The following is a 20,349-nucleotide window of genomic DNA, read 5'->3' on the forward strand; positions in this document are numbered from 1 at the left end:
AACAAGGAAAACTGCCTTCTTAATGCAAACACAAATGCTCTCCTTTTACTCATGTATGTGAATGTGAAACATGATCACCTGTAAAAAAATAAATAAAGACAGCTTTGTTTTTTGACAATTTCAGAATAAGGAATTTTGGCTTTTTATTCCTTGTAAAGGTTTCTGTAATTGACTACTTTTTCTTGCTAGGTCACTCACTTTGGATCTGTATTATCTCATCTTCTCCTAGATAAAACAAGGAAAGTTCTCACTTGGAAAATATTCCCTAATTTTACATTTTAAAAGTTAGTATTTAAAAAGAAAAACCCTTCTAATCCCCCAATCCCTAATTCCATTATGAATAATCTGTTTTAATACAGGTTAAGTCTATAATAAATGTTTTTTCTTCTCCAAAAACATTAAGTAACTTTACAAGAATTACTGGTTTAAACAATTTAGTCAGACAATGAAAGTATCAGTCATTTTACCCTATAACAGATGGTGCTTATGAATTCAAGTATCAATGCTCTTTGCTTAGCACATCATTCTTTAGTCGTTCTGTTAGCAAGCTGGTTTAGTCTCCTTAGTCATTTTTTTCTTCTACTTGATAATGTCTGTACTCTGGCTTGAGTTCCCATGTGTTTTTGTGGATCCCTTTTACATTCTGAGTACCAATTTCATTTAAGATTTCCTTCAGGTAGGTCTAAAAAAGAAAAAACAAATATATGAGATTATGAAGGCAGGAAACTAAATTTAAATAAAACAATAGGCCAAAGTACATTTACAAATAATAAAAAACTATGATCTTAAAAGTTCAACAAGATTCTTCTAGGTGAAGTTCAAGGAACTGGTTTTTGGTCCTATACATGCAACACAAAACAACTGCATTATATAACTAGACTGTCTGCATTAAAGGGGTTGGACGCTCTGAATGCCAGCAACTTGGGAGCTTAAAAAAGTTGAAGTGAAAATACACAATAAAAAATTACTGGAGTCCAATGTCTACTAAGATGTTACCATATGCCAGGTGTAATGTGCCCGTGAGTCCTGTAGCCTCACTCAATTCACAGTTAGATAGGGTCTTTGCTGGATGGGAACCTATCATTTCAGAAGCAGTAGCATATACAACAAAGACAATATTTTGGGACAGTAATATTCTACGAAGCAAGTTGATAACAGGTCTCCAGAATTCTCTGTTCTAAGGTAGAGCTGTCGAACCACTTAGTTTTCCTGAATGACACAGAAGTTACTGTTTGTGTTTACTATCATTTGCATCTTGGTCGGGCTTGATGATGAGGGATAAATGACAGGACGTGCCACAGTTCTTAGGGGATTAATGGAGGAGGAAAGAACTTTGCATTTTGATCCCTGAAAGTTCACTAGACATTATTTACCAAATGATTACTATATTCATGCAAATGACAGCTGCAATAAAACTAATACTAGGCTCCTCCCCTCCCCCCCATGGCTCAAGGAGTTAAGTTTCAGCACTATCAAGCTATTGGCAGCCACTGCAGGACGAGTTCGATTCCGGGCCAGAGAGGTGACCCACATGGCGCAGCAGACCTCTCCTGTCTCACATGCTGCTCCCCTCAGCACTGTATTTCAGTAGATCTGCCTGTTCTGCTCCCCACTCTGTCTTTGATGAATCCTCTCACCCCCTGCACCTCTGGCCTACACCCCTTTCTTGTATGCATAAATAAATACAAATAAATCTTTAAAAAAAAAAGATAAACTAATACTAAACCTCACCTTTGATTGCCAGTGCCCAAAGCCCAAAAAAAAGCATTCCACTATAAGATGACCAAGATAAATTACAGTACTTTCTTCTCTGAAGAGAAAAATTAATCATTAATTTAGAAAAACTAATTTAATAATAATCTTCATGTGTATTTTTCAAAGAACCAGTTGTTAAATAAGTACCACCTTAAACTTAGTGAAACAAAACCTCTGGGGCTAGGAATTTGCATTTTCACAAGCCCCCAGTGACTGTGATTTGAGGGTTCTCAGTTCTTTACACTCTAGGATCCTCCAGCCTTCAGTCTATTGCTTAGTTTTTGAGGCTCCCCCACTGCTGGAGACTGTGTGGTAACCAATACCACCTTACATTGATCAGTAAAATGCTCTACAGTTTAAACTCTTCATTTATGGAGAAGGCTGGCACTTAGAAACAACAGCTGATTAGCACTGGAACTACACACAGGTTCCTAGTGCAGCTCTGAAGGGCTAGCTTGAGCAGCCTTCCCATTCCAGCAGTCAGGCCCAGCAGGTGGCAGCAATGAATCAAATGAACCCTGGGTTTTCCCAGGAGTGGCTTGCTTGCCTCCCACACCTTCTGCAGCTGGCTTCACTAAAGGACCCATGAGGATGAATAAGCATCAAGGCTTGAGACATCCAGGTAGTATGCATGTCTACCATCTGCTACACTGTTAACTGGTTAGGTAACAAGGTGGGATTAGGATTACAATGTCCAGCCATGGCACATAATTTTTTTTTGGGAGGGGGTTTGGGAAGAGGAGCAATTTTAAAAAAGTGGGATGCTGTTCACCAATTAATTTCCAACCTAAAATGATTCGTAAATGGAAAATGATGGGTTGAGCACATCTGATTTTCAGTTTGGTGCCAGGAATGACATCTTTGTAAAATTCCAAAGAATGGCTTATTGTGAGACTTGCCAAGACCCCATGCACAATCAATCATACAACTGTGTGTACATTGCAATGGGTCAAAAATGAAGAGCAATCCTGGGTACACTGTGGTGGCCTCATAGAGGCTCTTCTTGACCTCAGGTCTAGTGTGCCCATTTATCATGTAGATATAGAAGATGAAAGCCTAAAAGGGGTAAAGGCAAAAAGTATTCAGAGTGTGCAAATTCATTGCACATCAAAGACATCTTTACAGACACATCACCCAAAGCAGTGATAGTGAAGGCAAAGATAAACAGCTGGGACTACATCAAATTAAAGAGCTTCTGCACAGCAAAAGAGACAATAACAAAAACAAAGAGAAACCCCACCAACTGGGAGAACATTTTTGCACCCAACACTAATGAAAAAGGACTGATCACAAAAATCTGCAAAGAGCTGATGAGACTCAGCAACAACAAAGAAAATAATCCAGTCAAAAAATGGGCAGAAGAGCTAAAAAGAAACTTCTCTGAAGAGGAAATGCAAATGGCCAACAGACATACGAAAAAATGTTCAACATCACTTGTAATCAGGGAAATGCAAATCAAAACTACCATGAGATACCATCTTACACCAGTGAGAATGGCACATATTAAAAAAACTAGCAACAACAAATGTTGGCGAGCGTGTGGAGAAAAAGGAACTCTTCTGCAATGTTGGTGGGAGTGCAAACTGGTCCAACCACTATGGAGAGCTGTGTGGAGATTTCTGGACCTACTAAACATAGAGCTTCCATATGATCCAGCAATTCCACTCCTAGGTATTTACCCAAAGGACACAGAAACATCAATTCCAAAGAACACCTGCACCCCTATGTTTATAGCAGCACTGTTTACAATAGCTAAGCTTTGGAAACAACCCAAATGCCCAAAAATAGATGACTGGATCAAGAAGATGTGGTACATATATACCATGGAATATTACTCAGCATTCAAAAAAGATAAACACATGCAATTTGCAGCAACATGGATGGCGCTGGAAGGGATCATGCTCAGCGAAATAAGCCAAAAAGAAAAAGAAAAATACCGGATGGTCTCACTCATAGCAGGAATCTAGAAAACTTAAATAAGGGACCAGGAAAATGAATATAAGAAAGTGAAAATCAAAATCAACAAAAAACTATGAACCAGAGACACTTTTTGGGGGGTGGGGGGCGGGAGGGGAAGGATTGGGGTCAGAATGGGGCGTTTGCAATTGTATGGGGGAATATAAAAATAAAATTTATTATTTAAAAAAAAAAACAAAAAACAGAGTGTGCAAATTCAGTTGCATTCATATGTACAGCCCACCCTCATTTTGCAAAATAAGTATAATATGGTTGTGGAGTATTTTATCTTTTATGCTGATGTCACTTTATTTTCCTTTTTAACAATAAGAAAGCACTGAGATGTTCACATTGTTAATTGGTTAGGTAACAAGATGGGATTAGGGTTACAGTGTCCAGCCATGGCACATAATTTTTGGGAGGGGGGTTGGGAGGAGGAGCAAACTTCCTGGGAGTTTCAGGATATTCCAAACTGCAACCTAAGACCATTTTACTCCTCGAACCAAGTGCATTAGCCAGGCATAAAGCATTAGCAGGGAAAGCAGTAATGATAGGGGAAAAACAAAGTCAGAAAGTCCCTAAAAGACAGAGGTGGAAAACAGTAGGATTATGTTATTTTGTTTAAAATTTAAAAATGTCTTTTTCCCCTTTGGCCTCCAGGTTAGATTCAAACTTCTTTCAGGTCTGTCTTTTGCCTTTGATCATTTGCCATTTCTGTCTATACACTTAGCCCATCTGTTGATCCCTTTCCATGTGTGCTCATATGCTTATCCCCTACCCTCAAATCTAAACTCTTCATCCTTCAAGACTATGCTCAGATGTCACTTTCTATGAGACTTTCCCTAACAGCCCCACCTCTTAGATTTGCATTTCACACAGCACCTACTGTGATAATGGTAGTGATAGCCCTTATACCATAGTCCTTTATTTACATAGCTATCTCTTCTACCAAATTATGTGTTCCTGTTACAGTGTCTGCACACCACAGAAGCTCAGTGCATTTAATGCTGAATGAATGGGATTGCTTAAATGTTAAACAGGGAACTAAGAGGATTGGGCAGATTAGGGCGAAGCTTGAGGCCCATAGGAATGAACTATGCTAACTCTAGTTCTTTTCATTTTTAGAAATCAGACTCTAATTAGGCTTATAGGGCAATGACCCAATTTGAGAAATATGTTTCCTGGTTAAATTATACTACCTGAATTTGAATGACACTTACTGCTAAAAATTTGTATTAAAATGCTAAAATATTGTGGGTGAAAAAGCCAACCAAGGAGGTTGGGTCTAACAGGATTGACAGTTAACTACTAGTTTAATTTTCCTTTAAGAAATTAATATATTTACTTAAATATTTACTCTGGCACCCCACTATGTGGCAGGCAGAGTGGCACACAGTCTTCATCCTATCAGAGCTCATAGTTTAAGACTAGGGGTGTGTATGGGGGGAGACAAAGGCATACAAACAGGCTACTGTGAAATAAAGCATAATAATACACATATTATACATACACATATTATACAGTACTCTGAAGGGGTACCTAACCTATAGTCCAAGTCAAGATGTTAGGTTCTTCGAATATGTCTATTTGAGCATTTGAATTGAATAGCAATTCTGTGTAAAGACCAAGAGAAACAAGTTTTCCTCTTTTTATTCTAAACAGTGAATGACTTTCCAATTTAATACTTTGCCTGACCACCTGTATTTTATACAAAGGATTCCAGAACTGAGCAGATCTCCTTTAGGTTACATAGAATTGGAAAGATTTCTCATTATAAACAATGTGCAGTGCTGCAAAATAAGATCTGAAATAATAAACTGGCTTAGGTCCAATAATTCTTCACCAAAGGGATGTGTGGGAGAATATTTACAGCAAGTCTGATTGTGGGGGGGTGGGGGGTGGGGAAAGGGACATATCATTACAGTTTCCTTGGAAGGAAAAGACAAAGCGTATACTTAACCAAACAGGTCAAGTGATCAGGTCATAATTTGCATTTGTGGGTCAAGATAAAACTGTGGTGGTCAAAGTCAGAAACCCAGTTTCAATTCTCAAGATCAAGACAAACATATACAGAGTCACAAGGCACAGTAGCCAACTATTTTAGTCTCTTTTTCTCCTCCTCCCTTCCCTCCGCCCCCTATCATTTCTCATATTATCTTTTTCTTCTGCTGCTCTGCTAACAAAATGAATACTTTATCTGCACTTCATTTTATTAGGAAATTCAGTGATAAAACACTATATACACATATAATAAATTAACTGTATCTAAATTCCTAGAGGTTGATCAAAAACAGGCATCTCTGACAGAAAGTTGATCACTAAGAAATAATACCTTAAATAAGCTATTAATATGACCCAACTAGGTTTCTAGTCACAAAATTTTCCCCAAAAGGTTGGGGTGAATGCACAATATGAAATCTATATAAAAGATGTCACTGGTTAATACTGTCACCAAGGGGAAAGCACCATATGCTTTTTATAAAGTGACTGAATGGTAAGAAGGCCTTATTCATTCTCTGACAATTCAAAGTATCACTTTATGTGCTTTTTGTGTGCTTGCGACTCCTTCAAGCAAGGCCAATAGAACAGAGGGATTACAGAAAAAGATATTAGAGACTCCAAAGCACAAAAGCCTGTCACTTAAAAAATACACAAACTACACATTAGGCATGAGCTGTGAACAAAGGCAACAGATGTTTCCCTTCTTTAGACAGAAAACTGTGAACAGGAGACGGAAGGTGATGCTGGGGAATTCTCTAGAACACGGGCCATTCTCAGCATTCTTCTCTTTTCCCCTCTGGTTTCAACTCCTCCTCTTTCCTAATAAACTCCGCTCTACTGGCTGCATTCTTACTTTTGTGGAACTAAGTAACAGAGAGGTAGATAATGAAATGGTCAAGGCACAAATATTTAACTCAAATTTTGAAAAAGCAATTTATTACTACGTTAGCATTTGTGTGCTGGTAAATCGTCTCATTGGCATTGGCAAATGATTCACATGTTTGTATATATGAGTTTGCGTTCTTTGGACCCAAACTTTTAATCTTAACTACTTGTTTAAAGATATACTTTCTACACTGTATTAGCTTCTTTGTATGCTAAACATAATATAAACTTGGAATACTGTAAAGTATACCAAAGCTGGGATATATGGGATGATCTGCAACTGGGAAAAAATATACATGTGTAATGAATTTTTAAAGGTTTAACTAGGAAAATGCAATCAAGTATATAAAACTTAATAGGCAAAATGAAAAAAATTCCTTTTTGAAATTCAAATATGAATTTTTGCCTTGAAAACCATGGCAACTATCTATTAGAACATTTGTTGCAGGGGGGAGGGTTCTGAATGTACAAAAAATAAGATATCAACTGTCACAGTTATTATTAGTCTACTTAGTATTACTGCTATAAATTAAATGGCAAGCAAAGAGATTCTGTAGGTGTATATTTTATCAATAGAGAATTTTCAGTAAATTAGGGTTCTTGATAAAGCATTATTTGTCCTTAAAATATTTGGAAAAGAAATAAAATTTTGCATTACAACAATAATAGATAAGTTTTTGCTATATCTAGGGAATAAAAAGGAATTGATGATAACCTGGTAGTTCCTCAAGTTAAACAGTTACCAAGGGACCTAGCAATTCAATTTCCAAAAGAAATAAAAACATGTTCACACAAAAACTTGTACACAATATTCAGAGCAGGGCCTCCCTTGTGGTGCAAGGGGTTAAGTTTCAGCACTATGAAGCCTTTGGCAGCCACTGAAGCACAAGTTCGATCCCTGGCCAGCGAAATAACCCACATGGCGCAGCAGACCTCTCCTGTCTCACCTGCTGCTCCCCTCAGCAGTGTACTTCAGTCAATCAGCCTGTTCTGCTTCCCACTCTGTCTCTGGTGAATCCTCTCACCCCCTTGCCTCCCTACCTCTGGCCTATACCCCAGCTCTTGTATGTATAAATAAATAAAATTAATCTTTAAAAAAAAAACCCTAATATTCAGAGCAGCTTTATGCATAATAGCTAAAAAGTGAAAACAATTCAAATGTCCACCCTTGGGCAAATGAATGAACAAAATGTGGTCTATCCATGTGTTAGTCTACTTGGAAATAAAAAGAAATGGAATTTACTGATATACACCACAAGGGGGATGAAACTTGAAAACATGCCTACATAAAAGAAGCCAGTCATAAGAGATCACATAGTCCATGATTCTATTGTAGGAAATGTCTAGAATTGGCAAATTTATAGAGACTGAAAATAAATTAGTGGTTGCCTAGGGTAGAAGTGATCAGGGAAAAGAAGAGTGATTGCTAATGGGTATGTAGTTTCTTTATGGGGCAAAGAGAATGCTCTAATGTTGTGATAATGGTTATATAACTCTGTAAGACATTAAATCCCACTGAACTGTATACTTTTTAAAAAGTATAATTTCAACTGAAAATAAAGGTTTTAAATGGGGGGGAATTCTTTAGCTCATAACAACAAATTGAGATAACACAATTTCTTATTATTAAATTATCATAAGTAAAGTAATATTTCCAATAAGCAGTGGAGTAAATCCCATGTACTGGAATATACTGGAAAATATGATGGAATTCGAATTATTTGTCTTGGGACATTCTAGAAGAATGGAATGGCACCATAAAGCTACAGTACTGAACTGAACTGAAGAGGGTCATTCAGGCTGGCACTACAATGTCTTCTGTGAACAGGCTATCCTGTGATATATCTTGATTCCCCTGCTGAGAGAAATAAGAGGCTTCAAACACTTACCCCAATCCACAGAGTAATGTTTTCTCTAATGCAGAGACCAGTGCAAAGAAAATTATTTCTTTCCTGAGACAATTTCTATAAGGATGGAAAGCCTAAAAAGTCCTCCTAGTGTGTTCAGGGACTAAATAAAGAAATCAGGAGAAGGCAGTTAATAAGCTTAGAATCTTACTTTTATCTCTCTTTAAAATCAAATGAGACTGGAAGGGTGGAGAAGGAGATATTATGGGTAATAGCATTTTTCAAATAAAAAAATTGTGGCTTACTGCCTAATTAAAAATTATATGTAAATTTTATGAAAATTGCCCAATTTTATTTACTGGTTGCCTGTGTCAGATATTGCTTTTATCTATGTAATATTTCACGTAATATTCAATGGCTATGTTAGTAAATTTGCCCCAAATTTTACCTCATTTAGAAATAGGTAAAAAAAGAATACTGAAATAGATCATATAATAAATTAAAAGAAAAAATGTTACTACTCCATAATAAACTTGGTAGTAGGCTTTTCAGTTACTGGAACTTTTCTAAAGAAAGTATTAAAATTTCATAACTGTGCTTAAATTTCATCATTTGTATTCAACATAGTTAATAATTCATTTAGTATGAAATTTAACATTCTAAACTTTAAGGTTCCACTTCATAAATTAGCAAATAACTATTTTTTAAAACAGAACTTTCAAAAAGGGTATCATTAATTAATATGCTCTGTTGGGAAATTAATCTTTTTAGTTATAGTAGTACCATTCAAAAATAAAATTTTCTGTTATAGGAAAAATGAAAAGAAAACTGAAAGGGAATATGTAAACAGAAAGAAAATGACAAAGATTCAGGGGAAAAAAGGGAAAAGGAAATAAGTAAAAAAGGAAAAGTAAGTGAATATATAGTAACATAGTAAAAAAGTACTTACTAGGCAGTAAATTTGGAAATGAGCTACAAACATTAAACATAAATGTTTTTCAACAAATGAGTACAGTAAAGTTGTAGGATACAAAATCAATACATACACAAAAAAGTCCACAGTCATTTTATATATAATGAACAAGAAGCAAAAGAGGGGTCTCTCGGGTGGCGCAAGGGGTTAAGACGCAACCTATGAAGCTATCTGCAGCCACTGCAGCACGAGTTGGATCCCCAGCCAGAGAGCTACCCACATGGTGCAGCAGACCTCTTCTGACTTGCCTGCTGCTCCCCTCAGCAGTGTATTTCAGTCCGTCTGCCTGTTCTGCTCCCCACTCTATCTCTGGTGAATCCTCTCACCTCCCGCTCCTCTGGCCTGTATCCCAGTTCTAATATGCATAAATAAATGAATCTTTAAAAAAAAAGAAGCAAAAGAAATTAAGAAATTAAGAAAATAACTCCATGAATTAGCATAAACTCCATAAATTCCTTCAAAAAGAAGGAATATCTTGGAATCAACCTAACAAAGAAGATACAAGATCTATACAATGAGAATTACAGATGCTATTAAAGGACTTAGGTAGTAACATAAGAAGATGGAAGGATATCCTATGTTTATGAATGGGGAGAATCAATGTAATCAAAATGACTACAATGCCTAAAATTATACACTAATTTAATGCAAACTCTTACAAAATCCCAGCAATATTTTCTTTTTTACTTTTTTCTTTTTTCAAAGATTTATTTATTTATTTATACAAGCACTGGGTACAGTTGGAAGCGCGGGAGGGTGAGAGAATTCACCAGAGCCAGAGCAGTGAGCAGAACAGGCAGACTGACGAAGTACACTGCTGAGGGGAGCAGTGGGCGTGGCAGGAGAGGTCTGCACGCCATGTGGGACCCTCGCCTGGCAGCCGGGTATCGAACCGGTGCTGCAGAGGCTATGGGGCAGCTTCACAGCCCAGCGCTCAACCGCTGCACCACCAGGGAGGCCCGCCCAGCAATATTTTCCAAAGAAACTGAATAAAAATATTGAAAATTATATACATCTACAAAATTGCAAAAGCAATCTTAAGGAAAATGGAAAGAAACTCATTTCAAACTTTATCACAAAGTGACAGTATTAAAAACAACATGCAACTGACACAAAAATAGACATGTGGACCAATGGAACAGAATTGAAAGTTCAGAAATAAACCTACGCATAAACCAGCACCTAATCTATGGTAAAACATCCATGACCATAAAATGAGAAAAACACAGTCTCTTTAATAAACAGTGTTGGAAAATTGGAAAGCCACATATAAAAGAATGAAATTGGATTACTCTAATATCACACACAAAATAAGTTCCAAATGAATTAAAGATTTAGATGTAAGACTTTCAACGATAAAATACATAGGAAACTTTGATGATACATTTCACAATGTCAACAATAAGGACATATTTGGGGACTCAACCCTTATGGCAAGAGAATTAAAAGCAAATAACTGGAATTACCTCAAGTTAAAAGTTTCTATATAGAAAAAGAAAGTATAAGACATTAAAACACACATCCTACTGAATGGGAAGATATATTTATTTACACAATATATAACTGACAAGGGGTTAATATCTAAGATATTTAAAAAAGTGACACAATTCAAAAATAAAAAAAAAAACAATTAACAAATGGGCAACAGATATAAACACACAATTCACTAAAAGGGATATCCAGGAAGGCCAAAAGACATATGAAAAAATGCTCACTGTCACTACTACTAAGAGAGGCAGATTAAACTACAGTGAGGTAGCACCTCACACCCATGAGAATGGTACATATCAAAAAGACCCCCAACAAGTGCTGGAGAGGATGCAGAGAAAATGGAACCCTATTACATTATAAGTGGGAATGTGAGCTAGAAATCAATATGGATTCAGCTTAAAAAATTAAAAACATAAATACCATATGACTCAACAATCCCACACTTGGGCATAAATCCACAGAATATGAAACCATTAACAAAACTTGTATGTTCTACATGTTCTACAATATTCACAGCAGCATTATTTACCACTGCTAGGACATGGAAGCAGCTTAAATGGCCTTCAACAGACAAATGGACCAAAAAGATGCATATTGGAATATTGGAATATGGAATACTGTAGATAACCACAGAAAAGATGAAATGCAGTCATTTTCAACAACATGGAGGGAATTTGAAAAAAAATAGTATGCAAGGCGAGTTACAATGATGAGAACAAATACTGGAATTCATATAATTGACAATTCAGCATAAAACACTTTCAAATATTACTGGACATCAGCAAACATCCCAAGGGCTCTGAGGTTAAAGGGGGAGGGAAAAGGACCAGGGAACACAAGGGATGGTGGTGGGAGTAAAGCAGAATACCAAAATATATCTGTTGTTACTTTGGATTAGGAACTGAATAAGCTAAGAAACAGCCTAAATTCCATTCTTTATGTACCCGGTTTAGATTAATGATGATGATTCTTAATAATACAGAAATTACAAAGCAGCCTTTCTAGAGGAAATTAGCTTTTTCCGTTTTCCATTAAAAAGGGGTTCCTACTGCTAGTAAAGTATTTTTCTTGCCAGTCCACAGATACATACATATTTGAGTATAGAAGGGGCAACGTGGTAAGAGATATTTCCCAGACTGAAGTCTGGACAACTGGGTTGAGCCACTAGACAACTCCCTTCTCTGGGTCTATAATGTAAGATTATTTTTACCTTTAAATTTCTGAATCTGATATAGTCTCTCAGACACATCTAACCAACCTACATGCCTATCTCATATACATATATAATTATATATATATATAAATATCCTATTTATAAAATGTCATTTTATATCATACATGTCACGGGCAATAAACAGGAATACAGATGTTTGACTTCAATAACTTGAGGAATGGTGGTGCCACTTGTTGAAATGGGAAAATCTGGGGTGGGGGAGTTTATCAGGGGCATAGAAATCCCTGTTCTGAACATATTAAAATTTGAGATAACAAATAAACAACACTGATTAGATGCTACCAATTAGAACCAGGCAGTGTGTCACAAAAGTGGGAGAAGCAATAGCTTTTGGCTGGTAGAATACCCCTGCTCTATTCTCTTGGTTAAGGAATGAGTATCAACCTTAGTAGGTCTATTAAATCTTCCCTGGAGACTTCACTGAATAATCTGGACACACATTCTCTTTTTGCTTAGGGTTAGGATCTATGAAGGGCTTCAGGGAGCCATTCTGGCAACCACAGGGCAAGATGCTGTCTAAAAATAAAGACAAAACACAAGGAGGATAGAATGATGATGAGAGATGTGGACAGATGAGATGAAATAGTTCTAACTAAATAATATTAGTAGCAGGATCTGGCTATGACTAAAGCTAGATGCATTCTTTAACTTCTCAGCTATGTGAACCATAAATTCTATTTTTGTTTAAGCCAGTCTGAGTTGAGTTTCTATTCCCTGCAAACTTAAAGAATCTTAACCAATTCACAGATCTGTAATAGCTCATAATGTAAATAAAATTTTATTTTTTGGCAGAAGAAATGCTCAGTATGTCAAATTCTCCAGCCATCTTATCCTTTGAAAACATGTATTTTCTTACATTTTATTGATGCCAAATTTTGCTTCTATTCAAGCCTTTCCTTAGGCCTGTCTGGAAACAAATTCTGAGGATTAGGTTAACATCACCTAACTGTGGCCTTGGCTTTTCTTTCTTTCTTTCTTTCTTAAAGATTTATTTATTTATTTATACAAGCACTGGGTACAGTCAGAAGTGTAGGAGGGTGAGAGAATTCATCAGAGCCAGAGCGGGGAGCAGAGCAGGCAGAAGGATAGAAGCACACTGCTGAGGGGAGCAGCGGGTGGCAGGAGAGGTCTGCGCGCTGACCCTCACTGGGGGCGAGGATTGAACCGGTGCTGCAGAGGCTGCGGGCAGCTTTGCAACCCAGCGCTCAACCGTGGCGCCACCAGGGAGGCCCTGCATTGGCTTTTCAATGCAGCAAATAAACAACTGTCTATTCAGTACACAGCTGGGAAACTTGAAATATGGGCACCAAATTGCTTCAAAAATCAAAGCCACATAAATCTTTGCCTAGATTTTCCCACTGACTTGAACTGACTTTACTAAAAGCCATGCAAATTGTTCAATTACATATTCTGATTTTTAAAAATGCTTCACTGATTTGACATGATTAGAGACTGCTGGTTTAGAAGAGATCCTCTAAGTAAAGGTAGATTTCCCTAAATCTTGACCTGAAAATTGGGTGGATAAAGCACAAAGAAATTAGGGTGTTTACTTATTAGCAGAACTGATTTTCAATGACACTTTTAATAGAAATGTAAGGCTAAAGGAACACTGGTAAATGGGTGAATGTCAGAGAACAGTACATTAGGGCTCCAAGTGACATTCGCAGTTTGGTGTTTCAAAGGGAGCAATTAGATAAACTTTCTAATGGTTTGTATTTTTGAAGGAAATGCTGCATATGCTTCTATTTTAGATATAAGAAAGCATGACTAAAAAGTAGACATCACACATTCAAGGCGAAAGATCAAAGACTGCCAGAGGAGAAATAATAGGCTTCCTTGAACATTTGACATTAGCGGGGGGGAAAATTTCCTTAACTTAAACGGTATGAAACGCTCCTGTAAATGGATACTTGTAGTCTGACTTTACATTAGTTACCAGAGGTTGGCCTTTTAAAGGGCTTATTTGCCTTGATGAGTAATTCTACCTCTTTGATTGCACATGCGAGTCACACACTGGTGAATTAGAGAAAAATACTGGTCCTAAGGACAGTTTCTCTAATCAATAATTTTGCTTCTAGAGTGAAGGTTTTTAGGAAGAGAATACAGAATGGAAGGAAACTGAAAAAAAAAAAAAACAAGAAAATACTTCAGATCCACTTAGAATATATAAAAAATGAGATTCTAAAGGTCAGAAAGCAGATGGTAATTTAGGAATAAAGGAATAGTGTTAGAAACAAAGAGGATGTGTTAAAGTGATACACTTCATGGTAAGACATGTCAAAAGAGGCCTTGAGGGCCATCAGAAAATGAAAGGTCATTTAAATGCATTTATCAAAGAGCTGATTTCTTCCTTTTTGCAGGGCTAAACAATCTGGTTAATAATAATGCAAATAATATCAGTAAAATACTATAGTTAATAATATACCTTTCATAAACATTAATGTTACAAGGATTCTGTAAACTAGGTATTATTCCAAACATTTACCTATAATTTTATAATATTATAAACATTTAATTTGAATATATTGGTAAATTTTTATATTATGTCATATGTTAAGTACATTAAATATTGAATAAATAATGTATTAAACATTAAATGTATTTAAGCTCTTTGTCTAGAACTATTTGGCCAAAGGCAGGGTTGGGTCTTAAATTGTCACCCCCTTATTCCAAACATAATGCTCTTTCCATCATATCGGGAAGCCCTTTCCTGGATCACTGATCTTTATGCTACACTGGGTTCTTTCATTCTCTTGGTATTTCTTAGACTTAAATGAAATTAATAAGGGTATACTAAAGGCCATTAGTATATACTCATTTATATCCTATGAACCAAAGGGGATAGTTATTTAAATGATCAGGAGATGAGTGCTTTGGTTACTTTTCCCCTAGGCAACTCAGTTCAAATGTGAGAGGAGGGAGAGAGAAGATGAGAAGATATAGGAGAGGGACAGAATCACAGGCTTAGAGCTGGAAGGTATGACAAACATAACTTAGTGCAACTCCCTCAAACGAAGTAATTTCCTCAGAGCCCACTGGGGTAAATGGCGGGATCAGAATCCATCCTGACCACTTCCTGCCCTCTCCTGTAGGCAAGGACAGCTGTAGCTCTGGCCTACCTTCAGTGTGGTGAAGGCATCCCCACACTTTCTCAAGACTGGCTCTTTGTTCCCCACCTCCATCATAAATGACATGAGGCCTGTCAAAATCTGAGAAAAACCTGGTGGTCCTTGGATACTGAAGATGAGCTATTTCCTTTTTTCCAATTCAACCCACCCCAAATTTTGGAATATCTATTATGCATGTGCTATATAGTGTATACAAGATGGGACTAATATATTGCAACACTGCTTTTAAGAAACCTTGCTTGGTGAGGCAATTTAGTCTCTAAATTATAACATTATTAAAAATAATTTCGTTTCTAGATCAGTGGTTTTCAAGCTCTAGGGTTCCCAGGTCCTCTATGAGAATCTGACATAAACTACGGGTCTGGTTCCTGAAAAAATGCATTTTTTTTTTGCTTATACTCAGGAAAATACTGGACTCACTTAAAATTCATCTACTGACCATAAATTAAGAAAATCTATTTTAAGAGATTCTCTGAGTACCACCACACAAAAATCTGAATAACCAAAGCTGAGAGAAATAGTAGCAACCCCCTTTTTCGGTGTAAAATGAACCAAACTTAAAAAAAAAATGCCATTCCATGTTAAGGCTAGAAATTGCTTTCCCCAGTATCATCCGAAAATCCCTCTACAAATGCTTATTTTCCCATATCTAATTGTTTTGTGTGATATTTCATGAAGTTATATTGTGTGCATTCTGAGTTTCTGGAATGACCTTTTCATTCATATATATACACATACAATACAAGGAGAAACTTCATTAAAATCAGAAAAACAGCTTAGCTAATAAATTATGCTATTTCAATTTTTTTATATAGCTTGGAATGCTGCTTTAAAGGCTTTGATGCTTAAGGGAGTGAGGTCATTAAAATGAATTGATAATAGTGTAGCATGACCTCGCTATTTAAAAAATAATCTTTTGGAATTTAATTTCTTAATGAAAAACTGAAAGGCCGAAGTGTAACAGTAAAGAAATCTCTGCAGGAGTGAGAAACTGTATAGTCAACATTGAAGTTTCATAAATCATTTTCTCATGCTCTGAATAAGTTAGGAAAAAATATACCAAGCTCTTTAGTAAACAGTTATTTGGTAATGTAAAGTGTTTTTAAAATTGGTTATCTTTTACATATTTTAAATCAAATGAATGGAACAGTTAGAATTCATTTGACAAATGAAAGTAGATAAAATGAGAAAGGAAATTAGACAGAATGACAGAAAATAAGGGTCTCCATTTAATTTTTTAACTTATAAGTAAATACTCTTATAATTCAATTTTTGTATCTTGATGTGAAAAAGTTAAATGGAAGGAAATATGACTTAGAGGTTAGAAAAAGGATTTAGATCCCTTGTTATCAGCATGTTGAGTGGATTAGAAATGCCAATTATTAGCAAATAGGCACAAAAGTCTGGAAAAGGATAAAAAGGATTATTTATAGAATAAACATAAATGTATAAAAATATTGATTATATTTTTCTTAAAAACGGAGACTAGGACAATACAACCACAACCACATTTCTGTAAGGAAGTATAGCTCAAGTTTAAGGGGACCTAATGCTAATAGACAGACTCTGACTAAAAAAAAAAAAAAAAAATCCAGAGAGCACAGCCTGTAAGATAGGGAAAAACATTCTCACCATGATAGAATATAAGACTCCTAAAAGAATGTGATTCTTCTATGAGGCACATCTTCCAAAACAAAACAAAACAAAACAAAACAAGTTGAGGTTTTTGGGAAGGAGCTAGGGGTACAAAAGAAACACTAGAAATAATAAAAGCAAAGAATTCAGGCTTAACATCAAGGATTAATCAAGAGGAACATAAATCCTCCTTTTCTTCATATGGAATTAACTACTGATTAAATACACTTGAAGCCTAAAATAATGAGGCTGCTGTTGTAAAAAAAAAAAAAAATATGGCTGCATCAAGACATCCTTTCTGAGTGCTGAAATAAAAGCTAACATCAGCATAAGTGCATGTATAATTATATATGATACATTTCCCTTCAGTAAAGCCATGTTAATGAAGCAGGACATATTTAAAGGACCAGTGAGAGCATATACATACCACAGGCTGCTTTGTGATGTCCACCAAGTCCTTAAGATTGTAGTATTGATGTTTTTCAAAAGCTGAAAATAGTATGTCTAAAACATGTTGTTTATCAGCTCGAGCTCGTTTTCCATCTTCTTTCTTTTTCCTTTCATATTCAATCTATGCGCAAAAAGCAAAAGAAATAAAGGCATCAATTCAACACACTGACTTTTAAACATAGGCATTCTCTCTCTCTTTTTTTTTAAGATTTATTTATTTATTTATTTATACAAGCACTGGGTACAGTCAAAAGCGCGGGAGGGTGAGAGAATTCACCAGTGCCAGAGCGGGCAACAGAACAGGCAGACTGACGAAATACACTGCTGAGGGGAGCAGCGGGCACGGCAGGAGAGGTCTGTGCGCCATGTGGGACCCTCGCAGGTGGCCGGGGATCTAACCGGTGCTGCAGAGGCTGCGGGCAGCTTCACAGCCCAGTGCTCAACCGCTACACCACCAGTGGAGGCCTGGCATTCCCTTTTTAGTCATCCAAATAACTTATATTTTAAGTTTTAAGGCAGCAGGTTAAAGAGCAATGGTTCGTGATTCTCATTGCTCCCAGGCTTCCTTAGACATTTAAGGTGTTCAGAAAGTATTAATGCCAGTCTGCAAACCATTTTTATTATTTCCTAAAACTTTATGTAATATGTCCATTTCCTCCCCACCCACAAAGGCTTTCTTTGCCAACATTGTATCAATTCTTTAGTTTGTGCTGATCAGAAAGTCTACTTTGCTGTTCTTGTTTTTGATTATCCAACATACAATAAAATCACTTATCTAATAGATGCATTCTGGAAGATAAAATTAGGGTTTAAAATTGAAGTTCTGGGGGCAGGCAGGAGGTTATTGGGCAGGTACATCACAGAGAAGGCTCTCCAGGAAGTGAAAGGTTTGGAAAGTGCTGATAAAAAGGAAAGAACACAGAGTGTGTCAGGAGGCCTTTTCTCATCTTGACTTTGTGAGATCTCCTTGAACGTGTTTCTTCTCAAAAATGAAGCAAGCAGTGACACGAAATCATCAGCAGGCTGAGTGAAAGGTGCCACAGAATAATTTCCTGTTCATCAACTGGAATAACTATTTAGGGACTATCTTCTAATGAAATTCATTTCAAAATGTGCAACTAAATTTTTTTTAAAAAAAGATTTATTTATTTATTGCATATAAGAGCTGGGGTGCAAGCCAGAGGTGTCGGGGGTAAGAGGATTCACGAGAGACAGAGCAGGGAACAGAATCAGCAGACTGACTGAAATACACTGCTGAGGGGAGCAGTGGGCAAGACAGGAGAGGTCTGCTGCGCCATGTGGGTCACCTCCCTGGTTGAGGATGGAACTTGTACTGCAGTAGCTGTGGATTGCTTCACAGTGTTAACGCTTAACCCCTTGAGCGACCAGGGAGCCCTGAAACTAAATTATTGTAATACTTCTACTCACATATAGTGAGGCCTATTCTTCACATTGTAACAACAGAGACTGTTATTAGGACTCACACAAGAAGAAAGGACTAACTTGTCTTAATTTTTTTGATATGTACACCTTGGAAGTAGAACTCAAAATCGACTTATCTCTTCTAAGCATGTACTATGTGCTTGGCTTTGCACTAAATATGGGGCAAATAAGAGAGTCCCTTTCAAAAGAATACATATGAGAAGTGCTAATGTATTAAAATACAAAGAGGGTCTGGAACATTTTAAAGACTCTTTTTTTTTTATAGAGGCATGCTTTTATTTATTTATTTGTTTGTTTGTTTTGTTTATACAAGCACTGGGCACAGTCAGAAGCGCGGGAGGGTGAGAGAATTCACCAGAGCCAGAGCGGGGAGCAGAGCAGGCAGAAGGACCGAAGCACACTGCTGAGGGGAGCAGCGGGCGGCAGGAGAGGTCTGCGCGCCATGTGGGACCCTCCAGTGGCCGGGAAGCAGCCGGGGATCGAACCGGCGCCACAAAGGCCGCGGGCAGCTTCACAACCCAGCGCTCAACCACTGCGCCACTGGGGAGGCCCGGGTCTGGAACATTTTAAATGGAGTACCAGTAGACCAGGAGTTACCTAGGACAAGATAACTATGGGCAACTACAAGGATTTACTAAAGATGAGCAGAGTAGCTAGAGGAGTTAGAACCGAAACTGGAAATGAGAAATGAAAAAACAGAGAAACCTATGACCCAGGAGAAAATTAAAGTCTTCTCAAAGTGGGAAAAGACATTTTATTTTATTTATTTTATTTTTTAAGATTTATTTATTAATTTATTTATACAAGCACTGGGTACAGTCAGAAGCGCGGGGAGGGTGAGAGAATTCACCAGAGCCAGAGCGGGGAGCAGAGCAGGCAGAAGGACTGAAGTACACTGTTGAGGGGAGCAGCGGGCGGCAGGAGAGGTCTGCACACCATGCGGGACCCTCCTCCAGTGGCTGGGGAGCAGCCAGGGATCGAACGGGCGCTGCAGAGGCTGCGGGCAGCTTCGCAACCAGGCGCTCAACCGCTGCACCACCGGGGAGGCCCGGGAAAAGACATTTTAAAAAAGCATTTTTAATGACAAAGACAAAGTACAGAGTCTACCTCAATTTAGAGAGAAAGAAGGCTGCAGTGATAGCAAAGACCAGAAAAGATGGAGATGTTGTTCAAGAAAGAATTTTATTTTTCTGGTGTCAAAAGAAGACTAGAACTAAGAAAATGGGTGTTTGAATGAGAAGTTTAAGTCTCTCAGACCATAACAAAACAAAAAAAAACAAGCAAGAGGATCTTTGGATCAAAGAGAAGAAACTTAACTTGGGATCTACAAAAGAGAAGGATACAGAATCAGACTAAGGAAGAGTAGGGAAAGTCTGTTTCTTTCCAACAGGTTTGAGTGGGATGTGGGATTAGAGCTGCACGATACTCTGGTCTGCCCTCCCTTCCTGGCTTTAATTTATGCTGAAAGAAATGGAAAAAGTTAAATTCAGGAGATAAGAAAGAGAAGTAATAGTATATTCAGCTTCCACCCTCAGCAGTCTCTTCCTGTGT

The 20,349-nt window shown here is 37.2% G+C and overlaps 1 protein-coding gene across 3 annotated transcripts in view; it reads right to left on the reverse strand.

The window, feature by feature from the left end:
* Positions 1–562: 562 nt before the first annotated feature.
* Positions 563–20,349, reverse strand: part of GTF2F2 (general transcription factor IIF subunit 2) — a gene marked incomplete at its 3' end in the record, with an annotated part of 125,651 nt that continues 105,864 nt past the window's right edge. For all 3 annotated transcript variants that reach the window (XM_084235312.1, XM_084235313.1, XM_084235311.1), the window contains 2 exons: positions 17,333–17,476; positions 563–682 (listed from right to left, as the gene is read on the reverse strand). In XM_084235312.1, coding sequence (XP_084091438.1) covers positions 563–682; positions 17,333–17,476 — 264 coding nt within the window. The remainder of the gene's footprint in view (positions 683–17,332; positions 17,477–20,349) is intronic.

Source organism: Talpa europaea (genome assembly GCF_964194135.1).
Source record: "Talpa europaea genome assembly, chromosome: 6".
Classification (NCBI taxonomy): Eukaryota; Metazoa; Chordata; class Mammalia; order Eulipotyphla; family Talpidae; genus Talpa; species Talpa europaea.